Source organism: Electrona antarctica (assembly GCF_951216825.1).
Source record: "Electrona antarctica genome assembly, chromosome: 23".
Taxonomy (NCBI): Eukaryota; Metazoa; Chordata; class Actinopteri; order Myctophiformes; family Myctophidae; genus Electrona; species Electrona antarctica.
The window spans coordinates 22,021,217-22,032,518 of NC_136804.1; the positions used below are offsets into that span (position 1 = coordinate 22,021,217).

The window sequence follows — 11,302 nt, forward strand, 5'->3', positions numbered from 1 at the left end:
CCAGGCACCTTGGCTGGTAATCCAGTCTGGCAGTGTGCCGCGGGTTCGACTCCCGATCCCGACGGCCTTTACTGCATGTCATCCCCCCCATTTCCTGTCGGCCTACTGTCTGTCCCTAATAAAAAATCACACCTGTGTGAACTGAGTGGTGCAAATCCCCCCCTCTCTCATTAGCAGGCAACCGTGCAATACTATCTCTCTCTGTTTCTGGCACAACAGCTCCCCTACTGGTACTCATGAGTCACACACAAACATAGGTTAACACGAGTCACAGAGTCACAGACATTGCTGTTCCTTGGAGTGGTTGCACCACTCAAAAAAAAAGATTGGATGACTCATATTTACTCACTGATTGTCAGTTCTGACTTTTAAATGATAAGACAAGTATTTGAATATTCTGAATCCGTGTTTCAACTCATTGAGCAAAATCAAATTACACATCTGTAATGCGGGGTCTGCTTAGTAGGCTGGAGGGAAGACACTGACAGCAGGAAAGAAAGGTGTGAATGCCGTAGGGTGTAGGCCATTTATTAACAAAGTTAAAAAATAAACAGAATAAATTGGTAACTGTTTGCCATGGCCAAGTTGCAACTTAATGTGTCGGTGTGGTGGGCCCTGGTCTCACTGTATGCAACAAAAATTGGTCTATGAGCCCAACCAGACACAGGTGTAGCAGTAGAAGTACACAACCCCATGACTTCTGCTAAAATATATCCACTGTAAAATCAGTTTAGGTAAGAACTGGGCTTATTTACTAAATGAGCTTTAAAGAGCTTTAAGAACCAAACCAAGTACAAATATAAAACACTGAATTAACATGAATTAAACAGCAACAATCAAGCTAAACTCCCGGTACAATTTGTTTTAAGTTCTGTCGTGAGTCTCTTATTCTCATTTGTTGTAATTGTGGAGCAGGGAAGTGTACTCTCTTTCAGGGTGGGTTGAGGAAAAAAATCTATCTAGAGCAGGGATTCCCAAACTGTGGTGTGTGCACCCCTTGTGGCGCACGAATGCCCTCTAGGGGGTGCATGACATCAAGGGTAAAAAAATGTAGAGCAATCAATTTGAAAAGGAACATGGTGTTGTGTCCAAGACCCTCATTTCCCACCTTCCATTAAGACCTGCAGGGAACAGGGAACTGATCTTTATTTGCCTGGTTTAAGAAAGCGTGTTGGAGGAATCCTTACTTCCTCCTCTTCGTCTCCTCCTCCATAACCTGTGTTAGGTCAAAAAAGTCACTATCAAACCCAGTTGATTGATTTGATAATATCCTTGGTCTACAGGTATTAAACGATACAGACTGATGCTACAAAAAAAGAATTCATGAACAAATACATCCTTGACATCTACACTGTCTATCGTAAGGCCTGTGGATCTCTATCATTCTTTGTGTATCATGTTTTTGTTCTTCAGTTAGTACAGCAGATGTACTTACCACTAATAATAATACAACATGTTTTTGTCTCCACCAGGCCGAAGGCATGGGGAGAGAGTATGTTTTGCACTCCGTCCGTGTGTGTGTGTGTGTCCGTCCGTCCTTCCGTCCGTCTGTGTACAGCTAATCTCCGGCACCGTTAACCCGGTCGATGCCAAACTTTGCACACACACTCCCTGGATGCCAACGATGAACCTCCGCCCCACATTTTCCAGAACGGCCTGTTATAGCGCCACCATGAGGCAGCTTTTCACATTGTTTACCTAAAACTGCACCGATCTGCATGAAACGTTGCATGCACACTCCCTAGAGGCCAAGGACAACCCTTTGACCTGCATTTTCCGCATCTGCCTTTTATAGCGCCACCAGGAGGCCGATTTTTGTAAAACACCTTTTTTTATATTACTCCTCCAGATTCTGTCCAAAAATCTCACAAATCGTTACACAGTATCTCTATGGTCATGTGCTCAAGTTGGATCTGTCCGATATTTCATATTCCATCCTAATTGGCTATAATTGGCTTTCACAGTTTGCAAGATTGCCCCGTTTTGAACAAAAGCCTCAAATCATGAACGCAGCATGCAATTTACATGAAATCTTTCACAAATTTTCTTACTAGGCTGAGGAATATATCCCACCCTTTTCACATTGGCCTGTTATAGCACCACCAACAGGTTGATTTTTGCAAAACACATTTTTGGAACAAAATGCCTCAAATCATCCAATTGCCATCAAAGGCGTATGAAGAAATGGCAATCGGTACTCGTCTTGTGATCAAGACGAGTCTGTTGGATTTCTCAGATTGTACACTGATTGGCTAAGATTGCCTTCCAAAGTTTTCAGGAGTGGCTCGTTTTGTACAAAATGCTGCACATGTCCTGCTCATCCAGAATTCTATCCTCAGAGATGCTATGAGTAATCTGGCTCTGCATTTCCTCAACAAAATGAAGAAAATTGTTGCAAAAACAAATAAAAAAACACATCCTCCTAAACATTTTGCCAAACATCACACACACTCCTATCCTCCTGGTGGAGACCTGAACTTTTTCTAGTTCTCTCTCTTACCGTCACTCGGCAGTGGGCACACCCTGCAGTTCAGTGGGGGTGTTTCGGCTCTTCTTCTTAGCAGGACCTCCTTCATCAGCATTTAACTGTAGACTAGCAGAATATTGCACAATAAAGGAGCATATAATTTACACAGAATATGTAAACAATGTTACACTGATTATTAGTGTTAAGGGGGGGAGGGGGGTATGGTAATACAGGAGGTGGATGCTAGCCATGTCCATTGGCCATACTGTATTATGCAGAGTGAGGCCATTTAAATACCATAGACACAAATGTGTCTTATATGCCGAACTAATTTTATTGGAAGGACATTTGGAATGCCTGTTCTGATTTGATTCAAAGAGGAGAGTAGAACAAATATGTATTGGTATGGAAGAAAACACAAGAGATAACAGCAGAGATAACAGTGGAATGCCAGGCCAGCAATGGTATTAGTGACTTATAGGATGTTGTGTAATTGTATAAGAAATAAATTACCTGCTCCAGGAAGCAACTCTGGGATCAACGGTGGTTCCAACAAGCTCCTTATCCTGCACTGCGTCTGCACCTGAAGAACACATCAAGATCATTATACTGAATGACAAGTAAAACTGAAGAACCGTTTGATTTGTAAACTGAATTACGATGAGAAACAATTCTGTTTTCATAATGCTTTTAGGTTAGGTATAATTTATGATGAAGACGAGCTGTAAACAACATGAGAAGGAACAAGATGTTTAGACAACATTGGGGCATTGTTATTTACATTGAACACATTGCCTCCAAATGTGTCTAAGTAAACGTCTGGTGACTTCTGTGTTACAGAAAACACAGACAGAAATGTGACATATGTACCGTTATATTATTAACAATATTAAGATGGAAGTGCACAAAGTTAGTATGCATTATTATTGAGGACCTTTCACTGTCATATTAGATTAGAATTATACGTTTGTTCTGTATGTGATAGCATGTGTCAGCTCAGATAACTCTATGCAAAATGCATTCTGTTCACCTAACAGATTTCTCTCTGTATGAAAACCCATTTCTAAAGAGTTGCACACCTGTATGAGTCATCATGTGTCTCTTCAGATGAGTATCTTGAATGAATCTTTGTTGACAAACTGTACAGGTATATGGTTTTTCCCCTGTATGAGTCCTCATGTGTCTCTTCATATTACGATTGTCACTGAATCTTTGTTGACAAACTGTACAGGTATATGGTTTTTCCCCTGTATGAGTCCTCATGTGTTTCTTCATATTACGATTGTCACTGAATCTTTGTTGACAAACTGTACAGGTATATGGTTTTTCCCCTGTATGAGTCCTCATGTGTCTCTTCATATTACGATTGTCACTGAATCTTTGTTCACAAACTGTACAGGTATATGGTTTTTCCCCTGTATGAGTACTCATGTGTTTCTTCAGATGATGTTTTTGAATGAATCTCTGTATACAAACCGTACAGGTATATGGTTTTTCCCCTGTATGAGTCTTCATGTGTCTCTTCAGACTACCATTGTCACTGAATCTTTGTTGGCAAACTGTACAGGTATATGGTTTTTCCCCTGTATGAGTCATCATGTGTCGCTTCAGACTATCGTACCTAAAGCCTTTGTCACAGATGGTACAACTAATTAAATTGTTCTCTCTGTGACCTTTCATGGATGGAGTATGTTTCACCGATTTCAAATCCTGCGACAGCTTGTTGCTTAAAGACAATCTTTGTCCTTCCACATGTTGTGTCTTGAGTGATTTCAGTGTGTTTAAAGCTGACTGGTCTTCCCTGGTCTCCTCCCACTCATCACTGTCTTCAGTGATGTCTGATTCAGAACAGTGAGAAGAAATTAATCGTTTCTCACTGGTTGGCTGTGATACTGAACAGTCCTCGACATCAGTTTTAGTTTTCACGTGTTCAGTTGAGATGCTGGATCGAAGCTCTGTGTCTCTGTTTTCATCATCATTTTCACTTTTTACTGTTAGTAATGTCAACGATGACCCTGCAGCCTCCTCTGGTATTATAAGTAGCTCCACAGGCTCCTCTTTAATCTGTGGGGCTTCTGGTTTCTCCTGGACCAGACTGGGGCTCCTCTCCTGCTGTTCCTCTTTAAGCTGTGGGGGTTCTGGTTTCTCCTGGACCAGACTGGGACTCCACTCCTGCTGTTCATCTTTAATCTGTGGGGGTTCTGGTTTCTCCTGGACCAGACTGGGGCTCCACTCCTGCTGTTCATCTTTAATCTGTGGGGGTTCTGGTTTGTCCTGGACCAGACTGGGACTCCACTCCTGCTGTTCATCTTTAATCTGTGGGGGTTCTGGTTTCTCCTGGACCAGACTGGGGCTCCACTCCCGCTGTTCATCTTTAATCTGTGGGGGTTCTGGTTTGTCCTGGACCAGACTGGGGCTCCACTCCTGCTGTTCAGGGGAAACCTCCTCTTTACACACAGGAAGGATTGTGGCATCTAGAAGGAGGAGAGAGGTAACATTAGGAGAGAGCAACAGAGAGCAACTCAATGTGTTTTCTGTTGGGATCAGATTTATTCTTCTACTTATTGTCTGTTTTTAATACTCAACAATACTTGGTTAACTACACAAAACTCACATTACAGCAACTAAGTATGCAGTATACACACTATACACTCCCTGGTCTCCTCCCACTCATCACTGTCTTCAGTGATGTCTGATTCAGAACAGTGAGAAGAAATTAATCGTTTCTCACTGGTTGGCTGTGATACTGAACAGTCCTCGACATCAGTTTTAGTTTTCACGTGTTCAGTTGAGATGCTGGATCGAAGCTCTGTGTCTCTGTTTTCATCATCATTTTCACTTTTTACTGTTAGTAATGTCAACGATGACCCTGCAGCCTCCTCTGGTATTATAAGTAGCTCCACAGGCTCCTCTTTAATCTGTGGGGCTTCTGGTTTCTCCTGGACCAGACTGGGGCTCCTCTCCTGCTGTTCCTCTTTAAGCTGTGGGGGTTCTGGTTTCTCCTGGACCAGACTGGGACTCCACTCCTGCTGTTCATCTTTAATCTGTGGGGGTTCTGGTTTCTCCTGGACCAGACTGGGGCTCCACTCCTGCTGTTCATCTTTAATCTGTGGGGGTTCTGGTTTGTCCTGGACCAGACTGGGACTCCACTCCTGCTGTTCATCTTTAATCTGTGGGGGTTCTGGTTTCTCCTGGACCAGACTGGGGCTCCACTCCTGCTGTTCATCTTTAATCTGTGGGGGTTCTGGTTTGTCCTGGACCAGACTGGGGCTCCACTCCTGCTGTTCAGGGGAAACCTCCTCTTTACACACAGGAAGGATTGTGGCATCTAGAAGGAGGAGAGAGGTAACATTAGGAGAGAGCAACAGAGAGCAACTCAATGTGTTTTCTGTTGGGATCAGATTTATTCTTCTACTTATTGTCTGTTTTTAATACTCAACAATACTTGGTTAACTACACAAAACTCACATTACAGCAACTAAGTATGCAGTATACACACTATACACTCTGTCTTTCTTTTTATCATTCATTTTTTAAGAGCCTGCCCAGGGACTACAGATGAAATTTAGCTTGGGCTAACTCTGGCCCATTTACATTGAGGTGAAAACTGACATGTTGATTAATGAGCTTTGTCCCTGTCAAATAAATAAATAAAGAAGAAAGAAAGAAGAAAGTACATGAAAGCATTATTAGTCTCAGTTCCATATACCGTATATATACTGTATAATACGGAACTAACAACGAGGGAAAAGAGAACATCATGGGGAAGCAAGGCGTGGGCGACATAAATGATAATGGAGAGAGGCTGACAGCCTTATGTCAGGAAAACAGATTAGTGATAGGAGGAACTATCTTCGAACACAAGAACATCCATAAACCAACCTGGACATCCCCAGATGGTGTTACAAAGAATCAGATAGATCACATAATTATTAATAGTAGATGGCGAAGTAGTCTCCAGGACGTAGTGGCAAAAAGAGGAGCAGATGTCAGCAGTGACCACTCACTAGTCATGGCAAAGATAAAACTAAAACTTAGAAAGACAAAGAAAAAGGAGCAAAGGGAACCACCACTAAATGTAGAAAAGCTAAAACATCCAGCCGTGAGGAAAACCTTCCAACTCGAAGTGAAAAACAGGTTTACCGCTCTACAAAACCAGCAAGAACTAGACCTACACAACTTCAACAAAGCTCTGATTGAAGACGGAAAGCAAGTATTAGGACCTAGAAGGAGACGGAAGGAGGTCTGGATTTCGGAAGACACATGGAAGAAAATAGACGAGTGGAAAGAGAAGAAAAGGGAAATTCTAACAACCAAGTCAGTCAGACAGAAGGCCCGCCTTCAAAAGTCATATAGTGCATTAGACAAAGGAGTAAAGAAGAGTGCCAGAGCAGATAAGAAGGCATATGTTGAGAAGATAGCTGAGGAAGCAGAAATAGCCGCCTCAAAACAATCAATCAATCAATGGGGACACTCTACAAGCTCACAAAGACATTGACCAACGGATTCCGATCAACCGATATCCCAACCCGAGACCAGAATGGGACAATGATGACGAAAGAGGAAGACAAACTACAGTGCTGGAAGGAACATTTCCAGAAGGTACTCAACGGAGAGGAACCAGAGTCCGAGGCAATCATCACACCAACAGTAGAAATGTTAGACATACAAATAGAGCCACCAAATGTGGGTGAACCTCTGGATGTATTCCAGAGGAGATGCCTTAGGAGGATACTCAGGATATTTTGGCCCACGACAATCTCCAACGAAGTCCTCTACAGGAGAACAGGCCTGACCCCACTGTCAGTGGTCATCAAGTTCAGAAGGTGGACGTGGATTGGACATGTCTGCAGAATGGACTCAAGTGCCATCCCAAGGGTAGCAATGAGATGGACACCACCTGGGAAAAGGAAGAGAGGCAGGCCCAAAGAGACCTGGAGAAGATCAGTGGAGAGAGAGATGAAGGAGTTGGGATGGACCTGGGGCCAACTGCAACATTGGGAAGAAGACAGACAGCATTGGCGTTCGTTGGTGAAGACCTTATGTGCTACCTAGCACGAAGAGGATTAAGTAAGTAAGTAAGTAATACTGTATAAAGAACCCTTACTATTAGACTCTTGTTTATAAACACTTTCATAATGTGCAGTGAACAGTATCTACAGTACTGTTCCCCTTTTTCCATGTTATGTTCCTTTTTTTTTTTTATCCCACGATTTTGCAACACAGTTTTTTCACCCAGTGCCAATTATCTAATGTAATCCTGGGTGCTACACTTCCTCTGCCAACCTGGGGGGCAGCGGACTGACCTCATGCCTCCTTCTATGCAGTCCAAGCTGCTTCTTTTCACCTGACAGGGGGGAATTTCCCTGGCCGGACGTAGCACGTGGAAGGAACACGTTATTCCGACCAGTTCCTTTCCCCTCCATCAGGCGCCCCGGCTGGCCAGGGGGAGGTAGTTTTAGAGACCAGGATTACTGCATGTTTTTGTGAGGGTACAAGGAGACACGGGGAGAAAATGCAAACTCCACACAGAAAGGCCCTTTCGCCAACCCCACCTTGGGTATGGGCACTGATGACACATTTTATGTTCCTAATGTTCATAGATTAATAAACGATTGCTGCTACAGATTATAAACTAAGTTTATAAGATTTACTTCATGTAAACACAAAGCAGTTCAATGGGTGTTGTCACTGTGTGCATGTTGACTTTGGCACTATATAGTATATGCATAGTTTCATTATATAGATATTCTACTGTTATGTTCTTAGCTTACGTATGATTCATGATAACAAGTCTTTATGTATATGATGTATCGCCATGTTTTGTTCTTGCTTAATGTAAATCACTCTGGATTAAGAGCGTCTGCTAAATGCCTAAATTGTAAATTGTAAAACAGGCTGATGTGCAGTAGGTTCATACTCAATATGGTTATAGCAGTGTGTTCATAAGAGCTGGACAGTGGACAGATATTAAAACATTTAAACTAGGCGGGGTTGGCGAAAGGGTCTTTCTGTGTGGAGTTTGCATGTTCTCCCCGTGTCCCCTAGGGTAGGTACCCTCACAAAAAACATGCAGTAATCCTGGTCTCTAAACTGCCTCCCCCTGGCCAGCCTATGCTACAGTGTTTGTTCAGTAGTAGGAAGTCTCCATGTCTCTCCAGCTCTTCATTAAACAGAAAATGCTATTTCAGGTCAAGTATATCCAATCAAGACAGATAAACTCAGTCAGGATACAGATTTAAGAGAAATTGGAAGTGATGACACAAAGGAATATGCAGACAAATTTGGAACTGGAACAGAGACAGCTGGAGAGACAGCTCACCTATGGTCATCAAGTGTGGGTCATGACCGGAAGAATGCACGTCCCACCGGGAGGAGAACCCGGGGAAGACATGGCGCAATTGGAGGAATTACAACAACTCACTGGCCTTGGAACGCCTCGGGATCCCCCCGGAGGAAGTTACTAATGTTGCTCGGGAGAAGGAAGTCTGGAGCTCTCTGGAGCTGTTGCTCCAAAATGATTTGTTTTAACCAAGACATGTCACTAACTCTCACACTATAGACATAAAACATAACAAAATGTAATGGAAAGACATTTGATAGACATCTATAATCATCCCTGTGTGTTTGATGTTTGTGTCACTCATATTTGATGACAGTAGAATTCAAAGACACATTCATGCCATGAAATTAAAATAAAATAAAAACAATTTTCTTCTGTGATTATTTCTGGTTAAGTGTAGTATTACTACTACTACTACCAACCTGCCTGGCTGTAAAAGCAGCTCCAGTGTTCTGCGCTTGAGGCAGACATCTTCCTCATATTCTCTGATAGTTCTTTTAACTTCACAAAATATCTCTTCAGCAACCTCTGATAGCCGGTGGTTGATAAATGACTTCACTGTTTGTGGTAAAGTCATATTGTTTTCACTTCTCAGACTAGATTACTAAACTAAGCTAAACTAGTTCTCCCAGGAAATAAAACGTCTGGCCCTGTGGCCACGTTTCTGACATGCCAGGTGAAAGTTATAAAAACACTTCCTGGTGGTGAATTGACACGTTGATCATGCCAACACCGCCACCTTCTGGTGAAGAGCTGCACAACAGTCTTCCAATGGTTTTAAAATGTACAGTTACATAACATAATAGATAGCTTCTAACAAACATGGAGAGGAGGGGATTTTTTTGGTAGAGTTAAGAGGATGTCATTTATAAGGAATGAGACCAATAAATCAGGCACAATAGAGAAACAAATCATTCATTATCATTGCCTATGTAATGTAATGGCATATTGTGTACTAGATTAATTTCCATGAATAATAAACATAAGTAATGAAACAGTGTTGTTATTTAGCATTCAGGAAATTGTCGAAATACATTTTTTATTCTGATATTATTATTTTGCCATACATTCTCTCATTTGCTATTGCCCATGTGGATTTGGTGACATTTTCTAGTTCATGCCAGAAGGGGATGAAAGAAATGAGTGAGCTCAAACAACCACTGCAGCAACTTGCTGAAATATTTTGGGTAGCTAGGCTAAAGCATGATGTCTTCTAGGATAATAATAAGACTAGGCTATTGACCCTCTGCTGTATGACACACAGTGCTGCTGTGCAAATATTACATACAGAAATTACATTATATCTATTTTAATGTATCACATGAACACAGATGTTGGGCATACTGAGTTGTACACAAGTAACGGACTGGAGTCTGTTTTCCTCAGTGAAAATGCTGGACCCTGAAGCCAACCCTGCAGATGTCTCTAGGGTGCTAGACCAGAATGCTGCGTGCAGATCAGCAAGAGTAATGGCAAATGGTAAATGGTGCATTCATATAGCACCTTTATCCAAGGTGCTTTACATAGATGTGCATCACCCATCCATACACCGATGACGGCGGAAACCATGCAAGGCAGAAGGCACCAACCAGCACATCAGGAGCAATTTGGGGTTCAGTGTCTTGCTCAAGGACACTTCGACACCAATTCTGGGGAGCCCGGGTCCGAACTAGCAACCTTGCGGTTACCATCCGGCCACTCTACCCCTGAGCCATACGTACACATATGTTACCAACAACAACATTCTGTATGAGGGAATAGCCAGAAAATAGCAGCTAGGAGAATGAGACTAGCAGGACACTGCCAAAGACATCAGGAACTGCCAGCCAGCAAGTTAGTGCTGTGGGAAGTGCAGGGAACCAACACACAAGGAAGTCCCATATTAACATATGTGGATGGATGTACTCAAGAAAGACACAAGAGGCTTGGCCCGGCCGAGCGGTCCAGGCAAAAGCCCCCAAAAAATATATTTAAAAAAAGAAAGACGCAGGAGCACAAAGCACCGACAAACTGCATTTCCAGATGTATGGAGAACAGGGATGACTGGAAGCGATGATGGAGGGCTCGAGGGGTAGACCGCCTAGACCAGAGAGATGTACTGAGCACTGAGCTGAACTTCCTGAAAGGTGAAAGTGAAGGTGTCAACAAGACAAAATAAATTATAATTAAAATCAAACCTACAAAGAGCCTTTTGTTATTTTGACTTGAAAGCTATAGTAGGCTATCATGAACATGAAGTTCACAAAGTTTATTATTACACACACCACAGGGGAATAATATGCTGTGTTGTGACTCTGAGCTAGTTTATAGATCTGCTATTTTCACTATTTCTTAAAAGTTTCCCTCTAATTCATGGATCATTTATTTATTTATTTAATATTTACAGGTTTATCTGTATATAAATCAAAGTTTTGATCATAAAGAAAAACACATTTCAATTAGTTTTTAACTCGTGAAAAATGTGTATTTAAAAAAAGAAAAAAAGAAATGGA

General features: G+C 42.2%; 1 protein-coding gene across 1 annotated transcript; it reads right to left on the minus strand.

The window, feature by feature from the left end:
- Positions 1-512: 512 nt before the first annotated feature.
- Positions 513-9,453, minus strand: LOC306916182 (uncharacterized protein). Its single transcript, XM_079493984.1, has 6 exons — positions 9,233-9,453; positions 5,199-5,795; positions 3,547-4,941; positions 2,981-3,050; positions 2,501-2,593; positions 513-1,216 (listed from the first exon to the last, which is right to left on the minus strand). Exons 1-5 carry the CDS (start codon positions 9,288-9,290, stop codon positions 2,503-2,505), a joined length of 2,211 nt encoding a protein of 736 aa, XP_079350110.1. The 5' UTR covers positions 9,291-9,453; the 3' UTR covers positions 513-1,216; positions 2,501-2,502.
- Positions 9,454-11,302: the final 1,849 nt, after the last annotated feature.

What these genes read in the sequence shown, in the direction of transcription:
- LOC306916182 (XM_079493984.1), bottom strand. Translation starts at nt 9,290, where the DNA reads ATGAGGAAGATGTCTGCCTCAAGCGCAGAACACTGGAGCTGCTTTTAC. An exon ending in CTGCTTTTACAGCCAGGCAG is followed by an intron (nt 5,796 to 9,232) that starts GTTGGTAGTAGT and finishes TCCTCCTTCTAG; the next exon opens with ATGCCACAATCCTTCCTGTG. An exon ending in ACACATGATGACTCATACAG is followed by an intron (nt 3,051 to 3,546) that starts GTGTGCAACTCT and finishes TGTGTTCTTCAG; the next exon opens with GTGCAGACGCAGTGCAGGAT.